The 17,916-nt window shown below is 54.2% G+C and overlaps 1 protein-coding gene across 4 annotated transcripts in view; it reads left to right on the top strand.

The window, feature by feature from the left end:
• Nucleotides 1-17,916, top strand: part of BABAM2 (BRISC and BRCA1 A complex member 2) — a 289,298-nt gene that overhangs the window by 238,739 nt on the left and 32,643 nt on the right. For 3 of the 4 annotated variants that reach the window (XM_073628773.1, XM_073628771.1, XM_073628772.1), the window contains exon 11: nucleotides 14,673-14,826. In XM_073628773.1, the coding sequence (XP_073484874.1) occupies nucleotides 14,673-14,826 (154 nt within the window). Of the gene's footprint in view, nucleotides 1-14,672; nucleotides 14,831-17,916 lie in introns of those variants that run through there. The other variant, XM_073628774.1, reaches the window with a different exon arrangement.

Raw genomic sequence — 17,916 nt, forward strand, 5'->3', positions numbered from 1 at the left:
GTCATTTCTTCAGTGTTGTCACATGAAAAGATAGAAGAAAAGATTTACACAAATGTCACTGAGGGGTGTACTTACTTTTGTCAGTTACTGTATATCATTATGAACATAGATGACAATTCTTCCCTTGTTGGGTAATTAGAAAGGCGTTGATCTTGTCATGTGACTGGCTGGTGAAGTCGGGTGATTCGGTGATTATTCAGGTTTATATCAGATCCTTGATGTAGCAATTTATTGAAATATCTTCCTTGTCCTGTAAGTGACACTTTCCTCATCTATTTCCTCTTCTCTTCTTGCACAATACAAAGCAATCTATTCAGAGTTGAAATATCACCTTAAAGAGACGATGTCAGCAGCCTAAAAAAGTGCAGCTAAAAGCACAGATAGATCAAGTATTTTGATCGCTCGCTTGCAAAGTTCACCTTTTATAGAAATGTTTCTATTCACTCGGCTGTGATCTTGCTAGAACTTTTTTTTTATAGAAAGAGTCGATTCCCTGGCACATCCCCCTCCCTCCGCATGTCAATCTCTTCTTCTGGAAGTGTCTAATTACTGTCTGTGCTGGCCCAGCTCCTCTACCCTTCCCTTCACCCTCCCCCCTGCATGAGCTGCCAGGGGAGAAATACTATCGAGCAGGGGGTCTCAAACTGGCGCCCTCCAGATGTTGTGAAGTCCCATGAGGCATTGCAAGGACTGACAGTTACAAGCATGACTCCCACAGGCAGAGGCATGATGGGACTTGTAGTTCCACAACAGCTGGAGGGGCTGCCAGTTTGAGACCCCCTGAGTGTCCATTGAGGGACAGCTGTGAGTTTCCTGGTGCTGATGACATCACATCCAAGATGGCGGCCAGCTCTTTGGATATCCACACAAGAGAGGATTATAAATGTAAATAACGAGAATAAATGATATTAAATACACAAAAACTCCTCTGGGAAGATTTTTGTTGAAATTGATGGTCTGGTGACAGGTTCTGTTTAACCACTTCACCCCCGGAAGGTTTACCCCCCCCCCCTTCATGACCAGGCCATTACTTGCTATTCAGCACTGCACTACTTTAATTTGGCCATTGCGCAGTCGTGCAACATTGTACCCAAATGACATTTATCTTATTTTTTTTTTTCACACAAATAGAGATTTATTTTGCTGATATTTGATCACATTTGCGTTTTTTATTTAATATAATTATTAAATATTTATTTTAATATAAATGAAAAAAGACGAAAAAAATTAGAATAAAAAATATATATTTCCACTATAAAACATATTTAATAAAAAAAAAATAAAAAATAAAATTGCTTTATATATTTAGGTGAAAATGAATTCTGTCTTTTGTAAAAATAAAAAATAAAAATTCTAATAAGTGTATATTGATTGGTTTGTATGAAAGTTATATCGTCTACAGACTATGAGATATAAACACTTAAGCTCCGGATGGTTTTACCCCCCTTCATGACCAGGCCATTTTTTCCTATTCAGCACTGCGTTACTTTAACTGACAATTGCGCCATCATGTAAGGCTGCACCCAAATAAAATTTATATCATTTTTTTTTCACACAAATGCAGCTTTTTTATGGTGGGATTTGATCACCACTGCTTTTTTTATTTTTTATTATATAAATAAAAGATATATATATAATTTTTTTTAATTGGATATGTTTTATAGCAGAAAGTAACAAAATATTGTTTTTTTTCTAATTTTCTGTATATATATATATATATATATATATATATACACAGAAAATTATTAGAAAAAAAATATTTTGTTACTTTCTGCTATAAAACATATCCAATTAAAAAAAAAATTAATTTTCTTCATACATTTTGGCCAAAATGTATTCTGCTACACGTCTGGTAAAATAAAATCCCAATAGCTCTATATTGATCGGTCTGTGTGAAGGTTATTGCGTCTACAAACTATGGGATATATACTGGAATTCTTTTTTATACTACTAGCGGTGGAGATCAGTGACTTAAAATGGGACTGCGATAGTGCGGCGGGAAATCTGACACTAACTGACTGGGGGGGGGGGCTGACTAAGGCGCTTTTTCCACTGCTGTGACTTGAAAGTCATGCGATTTTGCTGCAATTTTACTGCGATTCCAGGGAATGCCTGTGTAAACCTGAGGTCTGTGGACCTCAACTCGCATCAAAGTAGTGCAGGGGCTACTTTGAAGTCCGTAAAGTTTGAAAAATGTAAGGCAACGCACTTGGGGGGGAGTAAAAATGTAAGTACAAGGACTACTTTGAAGTCGGTGCATCTTGAAGTCGCAGAGATATGAACGGTACTCGTTGGAAATCATGGGGTACGACTTGTCATGTGACTTTGCAGTTCCAAGTCGCAGGACAAGTCACACAAGTGTGAAAGGACATCTCCAGTGACACTAATACAGTGATGAGTGATAATACTATACACTGTCACTGTACTAATGAAGCTGGCTGGGAAGGGGTTAACATCTAGAGGGCGATTAAAGGGTTAACAATGTGTAATATGTGCTGATTTTTACTAAATCTCTTTGTTACTTCTTCCTGCTTTGCAGGGATAATAAAAAAAAAAATCAGAGCGCTCGTCCCCTCTGTGCAGAGTTCTTTGTTGTTTTTCAACGCAGAGTTCTGGGCTGTGATTGGCCGATCCGCAGGCCTCAGCCGTTCATCATTGGTTGGGACCCGCTGAGAAAACCCTGCTGTATCCAATGAGAGCGGGAGTCGAGGGAGGGGTACTCTGAGGGCAGGAAGTGATGTACAGGTAGGTCGCTGTGCCTGTAGGTGGCGCTCCTCCGGGGTGGACAGTCCCGAATTGGTGTATGTCTTGGCAAAAAAAAAAAAACATAAAACATAAAAATCTGTTGTGATGGGAAATCTAACGAGCTCCAACTTCCTGTAGTGATCTGACAACGCCGCCTCTGCACTGAAATCCCAGGACGTGTTGTCAGCCGCTCCTGAGGTCTCCCCTCCCGGACTACAGAACTCCTCCCTTCTTCTTATCTCTAGAAAATGAAACTAAAAGGGGAACTATACAAACAGCTGCATGCCTAAATGGAAGTGTTTTGGGTAAGCGGTTTAATCGTTGGGGTTTAGTTCCACTTTGAAGTCTCGATCACTCGGGGTGTTCTATAGTCAGGGGTGGGGCAGGAGGGGAAGCTTCCCTGGGCACGGGGCGGTAGCCCATTCTACAGAATTACCTGTTACCCTGAAGGATCAGGAGCTTCATCTGGGCGACGCGCTTCATGCGATTTGCTGAGATTGTCGTGCGATTTACTGCGGGGCGATTCGCATCGCCTGAAGCTTGTCGCCCCCAAAAAGGAGAAGGATCTTGTTTTGGGTGACAAGATTCAAAAGCTGCGATTTTTTTCCCTGGCGACAATCACGGCAAAACCGCACCACGTTTTATGTGCATTGAAAATAATGGCACCTGACCCTGCGGTTTGCGGCACAGTCGCAGTGATTGTGCCGCAATCCCAGAACCCCCGGGTGTGAATGGAGCCGCCCCGGTTCACACATTTGTGATTCTGGATGCGTTTTCAAACCCACAGATTCTCACGACAGGCTGGATATTATGTTTTCCTACAGATGCGATCCTCACGCATTGCGTTTGGAGTGCGGTTACAAATAGTCTCCTGTGTGAGTTTGTAGCGATGCGTTTCAGACTCACAAAGTGATAGGAGTGGCATGTGGAGAGGAAGTTCTCGATAGAAGTTTTTGCATTGAAGTCAATGGGAGGCGATTTTTCATTGAAGTCACTGGGAGGCGATTTTTCATTGAAGTCACTGGGAGGCGATTTTTCATTGAAGTCAATGGGAGGCGATTTTTCATTGAAGTCACTGGGAGGCGATTTTTCATTGAAGTCACTGGGAGGCGATTTTTCATTGAAGTCACTGGGAGGGCGATTTTTCATTGAAGTCAAAGGAAGTTGATTTTTGCATTGCAGTCAATGGGAGGCAGTTGTGGAGAGAGAGAGCCGAAGCCGCAGCTGCACAGAAACCTGCAATGTCTGGAATGACACTGCGATTTGAATAAAATAGGTGTGAAGCCAGGTGCCAGGATGTAATTTCTAGTTGCCATGGTGACCTGGGATTTGTAGAGCCCTGCATTAACAGTGGGGGGAGGGGGACGCAGTTTCACATCTTTGTGCTGAGTGCTAAACGCACCTGTGCCGGTACTGCCTATAGCTTTGCACCCGCCAGGATATCGGATTGGGGGCGGGATCGGTGCCCGGGGATTTGATCGGTGTCCGGGGATTGGGATCGGTGTCCGGGGATTGGGATCGGTGTCCGGGGATTGGGATCGGTGTCCGGGGATTGGGATCGGTGTCCGGGGATTTGATCGGTGTCCGGGGATTGGGATCGGTGTCCGGGGATTGGGATCGGTGTCCGGGGATTGGGATCGGTGTCCGGGGGATTTGATCGGTGTCCGGGGATTGGGATCGGTGTCCGGGGATGGGATCGGTGTCCGGGGATTGGGATCGGTGTCCGGGGATTGGGATCGGTGTCCGGGGATTTGATCGGTGTCGGGGATTGGGATCGGTGTCCGGGGATTTGATCGGTGTCCGGGGATTTGATCGGTGTCGGGATTTGATCGGTGTCCGGGATGTGTCCGGGTTGTGGAGATGATTAGAGGAATGTAATGAATGGCGGAGATCGTTTCTTCCTCTCTGTCCTCCTATAACCCGCACACAATGCAGAGCCGTGACCCGGGAACACCCCCTCCCCCTCCCAGCGTTCGTTGCTCAATGGAAATGTCGGTTTCTCTCTCTCTGTCCTTCTGGTCTTGTAAACAGTTTAGTAGAGAATGTTCTGTATGGAGAGCGGAGCGCGGAGCCGGGTGATTCCAGGTGACTTCCTGTCTGTCTGAATTCCAGGCGCTGCTTCTTTTTTTTCCTCGCCATCCAGCGCAGCCCCGCAGCACCCTATCATTGTTCACCAACCCAATTATAGAGCCGCATCCTGAAAGGGAACGTTCAGATCCCTCACATCGATCGAATCCCAATCACTAAGAAAACGATCCGCAACCTTTATCCACCTAAGAGCCGGATTCAATGTATGTGAATGTATGGAGGGTCACATTCACCTCCTAATCATAACAGGACAGCTTTACCTGATTATAAGGGGCTTCACTGATATAAAGCCAGTTCACCCCGAGGGGGCGTGTGGGTGGGGGGCTCAGATTTTACTGCCCCCATCCTGGCATCCAAGGGTGGCTGACGCCAGCCAGCATGGTCTGGAGATGGGGTTCCCATCCCTAGGGGTGGTGATAGGGTCCCTACTCCCAGGTGAGAAGGGGTCCCCCCCTATTGCAGTGTCCTCTGTCCCTCCCCCCCATAGCAAGTTTCTTGTGCCCCCAATGCAGTGTCCTCTATCCCTGCCACCCCCCCATAGTATCCTCTATACCCCCATAGTGTCCTCTGTCCCCTACACCCCCACCCCCCCCATAGTGTCCTCTGTCCCCTACACCCCCACCCCCCCCCATAGTGTCCTCTGTCCCCTGCACCCCCACCCCCCCATAGTGTCCTCTGTCCCCTGCACCCCCCATAGTGTCCTCTGTCCCCTACACCCCCCCCATAGTGTCCTCTGTCCCCTACACCCCCCCATAGTGTCCTCTGTCCCCTGCACCCCCACCCCCCCCATAGTGTCCTCTGTCCCCTGCACCCCACCCCCCCCATAGTGTCCTCTGTCCCCTACACCCCCCCATAGTGTCCTCTGTCCCCTACACCCCCCCCATAGTGTCCTCTGTCCCCTACACCCCCCCCCCCATAGTGTCCTCTGTCCCCTACACCCCCCCCATAGTGTCCTCTGTCCCCTACACCCCCCCCCCATAGTGTCCTCTGTCCCCTACACCCCCCCCATAGTGTCCTTTGTCCCCTACACCCCCCCCATAGTGTCCTCTGTCCCCTACACCCCCCCCATAGTGTCCTCGGTCCCCTACACCCCCCCCCATAGTGTCCTCTGTCCCCTACACCCCCCCATAGTGTCCTCTGTCCCCTACACCCCCCCCATAGTGTCCTCTGTCCCCTACACCCCCCCCCATAGTGTCCTCTGTCCCTACACCCCCCCCCCCATGTCCTCTGTCCCTACACCCCCCCCCCATAGTGTCCTCGGTCCCCTACACCCCCCCATAGTGTCCTGTGTCCCCTACACCCCCCCCATAGTGTCCTCTGTCCCCTACACCCCCCCCCCATAGTGTCCTCTGTCCCCTACACCCCCCCCATAGTGTCCTCTGTCCCCTACACCCCCCAACCCCATAGTGTCCTCTGTCCCCTACACCCCCCCCCATAGTGTCCTCTGTCCCCTGCACCCCCCCATAGTGTCCTCTGTCCCCTACACCCCCCCCCATAGTGTCCTCTGTCCCCTAGCACCCCCCCCATAGTGTCCTCTGTCCCCTGCACCCCCCATAGTGTCCTCTGTCCCCTGCACCCCCCCATAGTGTCCTCTGTCCCCTGCACCCCCCCATAGTGTCCTCTGTCCCCTGCACCCCCCATAGTGTCCTCTGTCCCCTGCACCCCCCCATAGTGTCCTCTGTCCCCTGCACCCCCCTAGTGTCCTCTGTCCCCTGCACCCCCCCATAGTGTCCTCTGTCCCCTGCACCCCCCCCTAGTGTCCTCTGTCCCTGCACCCCCCCCATAGTGTCCTCTGTCCCCTACACCCCCCCCATAGTGTCCTCTGTCCCCTACACCCCCCCATAGTGTCCTCTGTCCCCTGCACCCCCCCATAGTGTCCTCTGTCCCCTGCACCCCCCCATAGTGTCCTCTGTCCCCTGCACCCCCCCCATAGTGTCCTCTGTCCCCTACACCCCCCCCCATAGTGTCCTCTGTCCCCTGCACCCCCCCATAGTGTCCTCTGTCCCCTACACCCCCCCCCATAGTGTCCTCTGTCCCCTGCACCCCCCCATAGTGTCCTCTGTCCCCTGCACCCCCCCATAGTGTCCTCTGTCCCCTGCACCCCCCCATAGTGTCCTCTGTCCCCTGCACCCCCCCATAGTGTCCTCTGTCCCCTGCACCCCCCCATAGTGTCCTCTGTCCCCTACACCCCCCCCCCCATAGTGTCCCTGTCCCTGCACCCCCCCATAGTGTCCTCTGTCCCCTGCACCCCCCCATAGTGTCCTCTGTCCCCTGCACCCCCCCATAGTGTCCTCTGTCCCCTGCACCCCCCCATAGTGTCCTCTGTCCCCTGCACCCCCCATAGTGTCCTCTGTCCCCTGCACCCCCCCATAGTGTCCTCTGTCCCCTGCACCCCCCCATAGTGTCCTCTGTCCCCTGCACCCCCCCCCCCATAGTGTCCTCTGTCCCTGCACCCCCCCATAGTGTCCTCTGCACCCCCCCATAGTGTCCTCTGTCCCCTGCATCCCCCCCATAGTGTCCTCTGTCCCCTGCATCCCCCCCATAGTGTCCTCTGTCCCCTGCACCCCCCATAGTGTCCTCTGTCCCCTGCACCCCCCCCCATAGTGTCCTCTGTCCTCTGCACCCCCCCCATAGTGTCCTCTGTCCTCTGCACCCCCCCCATAGTGTCCTCTGTCCCCTACACCCCCCCCCCCATAGTGTCCTCTGTCCCCTGCATCCCCCCATAGTGTCCTCTGTCCCCTGCACCCCCCATAGTGTCCTCTGTCCCCTGCATCCCCCCCATAGTGTCCTCTGTCCCCTGCACACCCCCCCCCATAGTGTCCTCTGTCCCCTGCACACCCCCCCCATAGTGTCCTCTGTCCCCTGCATCCCCTAATAGTATCCTCTGTCCCCTGCACCCCCCCATAGTGTCCCCTGCACCCCCCACCTTAGTGTCCTCTGTCCCCTGCATCCCCCCATAGTTTCCTTTGTCCCCTGCACCCCCCCTCCCCATAGTGTCCTCTGTCCCCTGCATCCCCCCATAGTGTCCTCTGTCCCCTGCACCCCCCCCATAGTGTCCTCTGCCCCCTGCAACCCTAATAGTGTCCTGTGTCCTCTGTCCCCTGCACCCCCCCCCCATAGTGTCCTCTGTCCCCTGCATCCCCTAATAGTGTCCTCTGTCCCCTACACCCCCCATAGTGTTCTCTGTCCCCTGCATCCCCTAATAGTGTCCTCTGTCCCCTGCATCCCCCCATAGTGTTCTCTGTCCCCTGCACCCCCCCCCCCATAGTGTCCTCTGTCCCCTGCATCCCCCCCATAGTGTCCTCTGTCCCCTGCACCCCCCCATAGTGTCCTCTGCCCCCTGCAACCCTAATAGTGTCCTGTGTCCTCTGTCCCCTGCACCCCCCCCCCCATAGTGTCCTCTGTCCCCTGCATCCCCTAATAGTGTCCTCTGTCCCCCTGCACCCCCCATAGTGTTCTCTGTCCCCTGCATCCCCCCATAGTGTTCTCTGTCCCCTGCACCCCCCCCCCCCATAGTGTCCTCTGTCCCCTGCATCCCCCCCATAGTGTCCTCTGTCCCCTGCACCCCCCCATAGTGTCCTCTGTCCCCTGCATCCCCCCCCATAGTGTCCTCTGTCCCCTGCACCCCCCCCCCATAGTGTCCTCTGTCCCCTGCACCCCCCCCCATAGTGTCCTCTGTCCCCTGCACCCCCCATAGTGTCCTCTGTCCCCTGCATCCCCCCATAGTGTCCTCTGTCCCTTGCACCCCCCATAGTGTCCTCTGTCCCCTGCACCCCCCATAGTGTCCTCTGTCCCCTGCATCCCCCCATAGTGTCCTCTGTCCCCTGCATCCCCCATAGTGTCCTCTGTCCCCTGCACCCCCCCATAGTGTCCTCTGTCCCCTGCATCCCTCCATAGTGTCCTCTGTCCCCTGCATCCCCCCATAGTGTCCTCTGTCCCCTGCATCCCCCCATAGTGTCCTCTGTCCCCTGCATCCCCCATAGTGTCCTCTGTCCCCTGCATCCCTCCATAGTGTCCTCTGTCCCCTGCATCCCCCCATAGTGTCCTCTGTCCCCTGCATCCCCCCATAGTGTCCTCTGTCCCCTGCATCCCCCATAGTGTCCTCTGTCCCCTGCACCCACCTCCCCCATAGTGTCCTCTGTCCCCTGCACCCCCCATAGTGTTCTCTGTCCCCTGCATCCCCCAATAGTGTCCTCTGTCCCCTGCATCCCCCATAGTGTCCTCTGTCCCCTGCATCCCCCCATAGTGTCCTCTGTCCCCTGCACCCCCCCCCCCCATAGTGTCCTCTGTCCCCTGCACCCCCCCATAGTGTCCTCTGCCCCCTGCAACCCTAATAGTGTCCTGTGTCCTCTGTCCCCTGCACCCCCCCCCCCCCATAGTGTCCTCTGTCCCCTGCATCCCCTAATAGTGTCCTCTGTCCCCTGCACTCCCCATAGTGTCCTCTGTCCCCTGCACCCCCCATAGTGTTCTCTGTCCCCTGCATCCCCTAATAGTGTCCTCTGTCCCCTGCATCCCCCCATAGTGTCCTCTGTCCCCTGCATCCCCCCCATAGTGTCCTCTGTCCCCTGCACCCCCCCCATAGTGTCCTCTGTCCCCTGCACCCCCCCATAGTGTCCTCTGTCCCCTGCACCCCCCCATAGTGTCCTCTGTCCCCTGCACCCCCCCATAGTGTCCTCTGTCCCCTGCACCCCCCATAGTGTCCTCTGTCCCTGCACCCCCCCATAGTGTCCTCTGTCCCCTGCACCCCCCCCCCCATAGTGTCCTCTGTCCCCTGCACCCCCCCATAGTGTCCTCTGCACCCCCCCCATAGTGTCCTCTGTCCCCTGCATCCCCCCCATAGTGTCCTCTGTCCCCTGCATCCCCCCCATAGTGTCCTCTGTCCCCTGCACCCCCCATAGTGTCCTCTGTCCCCTGCACCCCCCCCCCCCATAGTGTCCTCTGTCCTCTGCACCCCCCCCCCATAGTGTCCTCTGTCCTCTGCACCCCCCCCATAGTGTCCTCTGTCCCCTGCACCCCCCATAGTGTCCTCTGTCCCCTGCATCCCCCCATAGTGTCCTCTGTCCCCTGCATACCCCATAGTGTCCTCTGTCCCCTGCATCCCCCCCCCCATAGTGTCCTCTATCCCCTGCATCCCCCCATAGTGTCCTCTGTCCCCTGCATCCCCCCATAGTGTCCTCTGTCCCCTGCATACCCCATAGTGTCCTCTGTCCCCTGCATCCCCCCCCTACATAGTGTCCTCTGTCCCCTGCACCCCCCATAGTGTCCTCTGTCCCCTGCATCCCCCCCATAGTGTCCTCTGTCCCCTGCACCCCCCCCCATAGTGTCCTCTGTCCCCTACACCCCCCCCCATAGTGTCCTCTGTCCCCTACACCCCCCCCATAGTGTCCTCTGTCCCCTGCACCCCCCCATAGTGTCCTCTGTCCCCTGCACCCCCCCCCCCATAGTGTCCTCTGTCCCCTGCACCCCCCCCCCATAGTGTTCTCTGCCCCCTGCACCCCCCATAGTGTTCTCTGTCCCCTGCATCCCCCCCCCCATAGTGTCCTCTGTCCCCTGCACCCCCCCATAGTGTTCTCTGCCCCCTGCACCCCCCATAGTGTTCTCTGTCCCCTGCATCCCCCCCCATAGTGTCCTCTGCCCCCTGCACCCCCCATAGTGTTCTCTGTCCCCTGCATCCCCCCCCCATAGTGTCCTCTGTCCCCTGCACCCCCCATAGTGTCCTCTGTCCCCTGCATTCCCCCCCCCATAGTGTCCTCTGTCCCCTGCACCCCCCATAGTGTCCTCTGTCCCCTGCACCCCCCATAGTGTTCTCTGTCCCCTGCACCCCCCATAGTGTTCTCTGTCCCCTGCACCCCCCCATAGTGTTCTCTGTCCCCTGCACCCCCCCATAGTGTCCTCTGTCCCCTACACCCCCCCCCCATAGTGTCCTCTGTCCCCTGCACCCCCCCCCCCATAGTGTCCTCTGTCCCCTGCACCCCCCCCCATAGTGTCCTCTGTCCCCTGCACCCCCCCATAGTGTTCTCTGCCCCTGCACCCCCCCATAGTGTTCTCTGTCCCCTGCATCCTCCCCCCATAGTGTCCTCTGTCCCCTGCACCCCCCCATAGTGTTCTCTGCCCCCTGCACCCCCCATAGTGTTCTCTGTCCCCTGCATCCCCCCCCCCCATAGTGTCCTCTGTCCCCTGCACCCCCCATAGTGTCCTCTGTCCCCTGCATCCCCCCCCCCATAGTGTCCTCTGTCCCCTGCACCCCCCATAGTGTCCTCTGTCCCCTGCATCCCCCCATAGTGTTCTCTGTCCCCTGCACCCCCCATAGTGTCCTCTGTTCCCTGCATCCCCCCATAGTGTTCTTTGTCCCCTGCACCCCCCATAGTGTCCTCTGTCCCCTGCACCCCCCATAGTGTTCTCTGTCCCCTGCACCCCCCATAGTGTCCTCTGTCCCCTGCACCCCCCATAGTGTCCTCTGTCCCCTGCACCCCCCCATAGTGTCCTCTGTCCCCTGCATCCCCCCATAGTGTTCTCTGTCCCCTGCACCCCCCATAGTGTTCTCTGTCCCCTGCACCCCCCATAGTGTCCTCTGTCCCCTGCACCCCCCATAGTGTCCTCTGTCCCCTGCACCCCCCATAGTGTCCTCTGTCCCCTGCACCCCCCATAGTGTCCTCTGTCCCCTGCATCCCCCCATAGTGTTCTCTGTCCCCTGCACCCCCCATAGTGTCCTCTGTCCCCTGCACCCCCCATAGTGTCCTCTGTCCCCTGCATCCCCCCATAGTGTTCTCTGTCCCCTGCACCCCCCATAGTGTTCTCTGTCCCCTGCACCCCCCATAGTGTCCTCTGTCCCCTGCACCCCCCCATAGTGTCCTCTGTCCCCTACACCCCCCCCCATAGTGTCCTCTGTCCCCTGCACCCCCCCCCCCCCATAGTGTCCTCTGTCCCCTGCACCCCCCCCCCATAGTGTCCTCTGTCCCCTGCACCCCCCCCCATAGTGTTCTCTGCCCCCTGCACCCCCCATAGTGTTCTCTGTCCCCTGCATCCTCCCCCCCATAGTGTCCTCTGTCCCCTGCACCCCCCCATAGTGTTCTCTGCCCCCTGCACCCCCCATAGTGTTCTCTGTCCCCTGCATCCCCCCCCCCCCATAGTGTCCTCTGTCCCCTGCACCCCCCATAGTGTCCTCTGTCCCCTGCATCCCCCCCCCATAGTGTCCTCTGTCCCCTGCACCCCCATAGTGTCCTCTGTCCCCTGCATCCCCCCATAGTGTTCTCTGTCCCCTGCACCCCCCATAGTGTCCTCTGTTCCCTGCATCCCCCATAGTGTTCTCTGTCCCCTGCACCCCCCCATAGTGTCCTCTGTCCCCTGCACCCCCCATAGTGTCCTCTGTCCCCTGCATCCCCCCATAGTGTTCTCTGTCCCCTGCACCCCCCATAGTGTCCTCTGTCCCCTGCACCCCCCATAGTGTCCTCTGTCCCCTGCACCCCCCATAGTGTCCTCTGTCCCTGCACCCCCCATAGTGTCCTCTGTCCCCTGCATCCCCCCATAGTGTTCTCTGTCCCCTGCACCCCCCATAGTGTCCTCTGTCCCCTGCACCCCCCATAGTGTCCTCTGTCCCCTGCACCCCCCATAGTGTCCTCTGTCCCCTGCATCCCCCCATAGTGTCCTCTGTCCCCTGCACCCCCCATAGTGTCCTCTGTCCCCTGCATCCCCCCATAGTGTTCTCTGTCCCCTGCACCCCCCATAGTGTTCTCTGTCCCCTGCACCCCCCCATAGTGTCCTCTGTCCCCTGCACCCCCCCATAGTGTCCTCTGCCCCCTTCCACCCCACACACACACACATACCGTGTAGGTAGAAATCTCCTACACAGGTGTACATCGAGCAGAGCAGAGATCAATATCACAGAGCTGGATGTTTATTGGTTGCTAGGATCGCCCGGCAACCAATCATCTGCTGTGTAATGAAAAGAGTTAACACATTCTGCAGGTGAATGATTTGCGGCTGCAGCAGGAATTATTCCCCCTGTCACTACGCCCGCCAATAGCGACTCATTCACGTGAATGGGGCCGCTCTATAAGCGATTCGCAGCAGCGTGCAATACATGCGGCTGTGATCAGATAATGCGCCAGTAAGGGGATTAAAGCAGGTGGTCACTGGCCGTCACATGCTCTCTGAACACGAATCGCTCTGCAGAGGCCAAAGCTTGTGTGAGCGGGCCCCTAGGGGCCCATATACATCTTTGCGTTGTGTTAATACATGTTCAGGGTAATGTGTGTTTTTGTTATGGCAGCGCATTCAAAATAAAGGAGCTGCACCCTGACAGGGCCATAGATAAGGGGGTACCACCAGTCGTCCTGTACGGGGCCCCGGCTAGCAGGGGGGCCCAGGCAGCTCGATGAATTGGATGTGGGCGGGAGGGTGATTGGTATTGGGGGGGGGGGGGGGGGGGTATGGCTCTCTCTGCCGCAGATGATCTGTAGCCCCCCAGTGCCGGCAGCACTCATGTAGCCCCAGACCATGACACTCCCACCACCATGCTTGACTGTAGACAAGACACACTTGTCTTTGTCCTCCTCACCTGGTTGTTCTGAGTGGAACCTGTCCTGTTATACCGCTGTATGGTCTTGGCCACCGTGCTGCAGATCAGTTTCAGGGTCTTGGCAATCTTCTTATAGCCTAGGTCATCTTTATGTAGAGCAACAATTCTTTTTTTTCAGATCCTCAGAGAGTTCTTTGCCATGAGGTGCCATGTTGTACTTCCAGTGACCAGTATGAGAGAGTGAGAGCGATAACACCAAATTTAACACACCTGCTCCCCATTCACACCTGAGACCTTGTAACACTAACGAGTCACATGACACCGGGGAGGGAAAATGGCTAATTGGGCCCAATTTGGACATTTTCACTTAGGGGTGTACTGACTTTTGTTGCCAGCGGTTTAGACATTAATGGCTGTGTGTTGAGTTATTTTGAGGGGACAGTAAATTTACACTGTTATACAAGCTGTACACTCACTACTTTACATTGTAGACAAGTGTCATTTCTTCAGTGTTGTCACATGAAAAGATAGAAGAAAAGATTTACACAAATGTGAAGGGTGTACTTACTTTTGTGAGATACTGACTTTATATTCCCTATGATAACAATAAAAAAAATAGAGATTTAAAGGGACAGTGTCAACATAATTAAAAAAAAAATAAAATGTAGTTCCCTCCCGTCCTCATTCGCAATCGTGAACACACATACACAAACGGCGATCCCTCCCACATATGTGAGGTATCACCACAAACATCAGATGATGGTCAGCAATTCTCGCACCAGACCCTCCTCTGAACATCTGAAGTGGTGACCTGTAAAGGCCTTTAAAGCGTCACCATGGATAGTAAAATGTACGTAATTTGTCGCCATTCCACGAGCCTGTGCAATTTTAAAGCGTGACGTGTTGGGTATCTATTTACTTGGCATAACATCATCTTTTATATTTTACCAAACTATTGGGCATTATATTGTTTTTTTGTTTTTGAATTAAAATTAAAAAAAAGTGCATTTTTTTTCCCAAAAAAATGTGCAAATACCACATGACACAAAAAAAAAAAAAAAACACCCACCATATTATTCTCTAAGGCCTCTGCCAAAAATATATCTATAATGTTTAGGAGGGTTCTAAGTAATTTTCTAGCAAAAAGTACAGATTTTTTCATGTAAGCTAAAAGTACCAGAAAAGGCCTGGGGTGGGGTGCGGTGGGGGTGGGGTGGGGTGCGTTGGGGGGTGGGGGGGTTAAGTGTTTTTTAAACAATGTTTTTGTTGTCTCTTGGGTGGTAATAACGTGTCCCATAAATGTCTCTCTGTGTCTTCGCAGTTGACCTCCCTCTGTATTTCCCACGGGATCAGCCCACCCTGACCTTTCAGTCCGTCTATCACTTCACCAACAGCGGGCAGCTCTACTCCCAGGCCCAGAAGAACTACCCCTACAGCCCCCGCTGGGACGGGAACGAGATGGCCAAGAGAGCCAAGTAAGTGTGACTCCGCCCCCTATCTCCTCCATATTGGTCGGGTCTTGTATTCTCCGAGGACCCCATGAAGTCTGAACGTTTGGAAGCTTTGTGTAGCAATCACGGGGGGACTTGTCAGAGTTTACCAAATGGCTCAGGTCAGTGCAGGGGGCACAATGCAGAGTGGCAGTCGGGTGCAATGCTCTGCCGCTGGCACTGCCTGTCAGATAAGCCACGTTTCACAATGCCACGAGATCTGAAATTGAAGCGCCACACCACTGCAAAGAGTGACAATCTTATTTCATTAACCACTTGCTGACCGCCCCATAGCGGATTTACTACTACAGGGTGGCTGTTCTGTGCAGAATCATATATATAGATATAGATATATAGATATGTGATTCTGCACTTCCGGGTAGGGGGGCGCGTGCCGCTTCTACTGGGATTAGTCACAGCAGAAGGCGAGCAGCAGGTGCCGGCCAATGGATGTCTGCCGGCACCCGCTGATCATCTAGAACAGGGATATGCAATTAGCGGACCTCCAGCTGTTGCAAAACTACAAGTCCCATCATGCCTCTGCCACTGGGTGTAATGCTTGTGGCTGTCAGAGTCTTGCTATGCCTCATGGGACTTGTAGTTCTGCAACAGCTGGAGGTCCACTAATTGCATATCCCTGGTCTAGGAGAAACAATGCAGAGCTCTATTCTGTCAGCAGGAATGTGATGGATTTTTTTTCCCTGCAAAGCACATCCCTAAGACCCCTTTTACACTGGGGTGGGGGGCTGGCGGCATTATAGCGGCGCTATTCGGCTGCTAGCGGGGCGCTTTTAACCCTCGCTAGCAGCCTAGGAAAGGGTTAATAGCGCCCGAAAAGCGCAGCTGCCAGGCACTTCAGCAGCGGTGCCCCTTCATTTCAATGGGTAGGGGCAGGGCCGGATTAACATAGGGGCTGGTGGAGCTGCAGCTCCAGGCCCCTCCCTTATTATAGGCCCCTCCCTCAATATAGGCCCATGGCAGTGGCTTATCGATATCTGTGTGCCTGAAGGAAGAGGAGCCCTCTGTGCACACATGGAGGAGACAAGTCAGTGCAGCCGAGTCCTGTCTCTGTGGATGCCTCCTGACTCCTATCACAGGATCTGTTACACTAACACAGATCCTCAGTGTCTGGGGGAGGGGCGCTGATGTTCTCCTAACCAGCAGGAGCCCGGGAGGAAGGACATCTCCCATGCTGTTATGATAAGGTCAGTACATTTGTTAGGGGGATGTTGTGTAATTATTGTGCTGGGGACAGACTGCTGCTCCCCCCATGTAATGTGCTCTCTTGTGCCCACCATGTAATGTGCTGTGTCCAGTATGTCATGTGCTGTACATTGCAGTGCTCACTATGTAATGTGCTGTGCCCACCATGTGCATTGCATTGCCCTTCATGTGATGTGCAGTGCCCCCTCTGTCGTACTGTGCCTTGCAGTGCCCACCATGTAATGTGCAGTGCCCACCATGTCATGTGATGTGCCATTCAGTGCCCACCATGTCATGTGCTGTGCCTTGCAATGCCAGCTATGTAATTTGCAGTGTCCACCATGTCATGTGCTGTGCCATGCAGTGATCCCATCATGTCATGTGCAGTTCCCACCATGTCATGTGCTGTGCCCACCCTGCCATGTGTTGTGCCCAGCATGCAGTGTGTTGTGCCCACTGTGTAATGTACTGTGCTGTTCAGCAGTGCCCACCATGTCATGTGGTGTCATGCAGTACCCACCTTGTCATGTGCTGTGCAGTGCCCACCATATAATATGCTGTGTGCTCACCATATAATGTGCTGTTCAGTGCCCACTTGTAATGTGCAGTGCCCACCATGTAATGTGCTCAGCTGTGCCCGCGATGTCATGTGCTGTGCCCATCATATAAGGTCCTGTGCCCACCGTGTGCATGTGCTGTGTTGTGCCCACCATGCAATGTTCTGTGTTGTGCAGTACCAACCATGTCATGTGCTGTGCCCACCATATAATGAACTGTGCCTACCTTGTAATGTGCTGTATTAGGCAGTGCCAACTGTGTAATGTGCTGTGCCCACCATGTAATGTACTGTGCTTTGCTTACCATTAAATGTGCTGTATCCATGTATCCACCATGTAATGTGTTGTGCCAACCATGTAATGTACTATGCTATTCCCCCCCCCCCCGTGTTATGTACTATGCTGTGCCTCCCACAGACTCACCCCCTCTCTCTCACCCCCCTCTCTCTCTCATCCCCTCTCTTTCACCCTGTTCTCTCTCTCTCACCCCCTTCACCCCTTACCACCCTCTCTCTCTTTCACCCTCTCTCTATTCCCCTTTTTCTCACCCCCTCTCTCTTGTCCCCTCTCTCTCTCACCCCCTCTCTCTTGTCCCCTCTCTCTCTCACCCCCTCTCTCTTGTCCCCTCTCTCTCTCACCCCCTCTCTCTTGTCCCCTCTCTCTTTCACCCCCTCTCTCTTGTCCCCTCTCTCTCTCACCCCCTCTCTTGTCCCCTCTCTCTCTCACCCCCTCTCTCTTGTCCCCTCTCTCTCTCACCCCCTCTCTTGTCCCCTCTCTCTCTCACCCCCTCTCTCTTGTCCCCTCTCTCTTTCACCCCCTCTCTCTCGTCCCCTCTCTCTCTCACCCCCTCTCTCGTCCCCTCTCTCTTTCACCCCCTCTCTCTCGTCCCCTCTCTCTCTCACCCCCTCTCTCGTCCCCTCTCTCTCTCACCCCCTCTCTCTCATTCACCCCCTTTCTCTCTCTTTCCCCCTCCCTCTCATCCCCTCTCTTTCAACCCCCCATCTCGCTATCACCCCCCCTCTCTCTCTCTCTCTCTTAACCACTCTCTCACACCCCAATCTCTCTTTTTAATTTAAATTTAACAAAAATTGTTTGCGTTTTCATTTTATTTATTTCCATAAAAAGGCCCACCAAAATCCTTAGCACCAGGCCCATGTTGCTCTTAATCTGGCCCTGGGTAGGGGTGGTGTGGGAGCGCTGTATACACTGCTCCCCCACCGCTCCCCCACTGCCCCAAAGATGCTGCTTGCAGGACTTTTTTTTCCTGTCCTGCAAGCTCCCCGACTCAGTCTGAAAGCCCTCGGACATTCACACT

The sequence above is a fragment of the Aquarana catesbeiana genome, linkage group LG04 (genome assembly GCF_042186555.1).
Source record: "Aquarana catesbeiana isolate 2022-GZ linkage group LG04, ASM4218655v1, whole genome shotgun sequence".
NCBI lineage: Eukaryota > Metazoa > Chordata > Amphibia > Anura > Ranidae > Aquarana > Aquarana catesbeiana.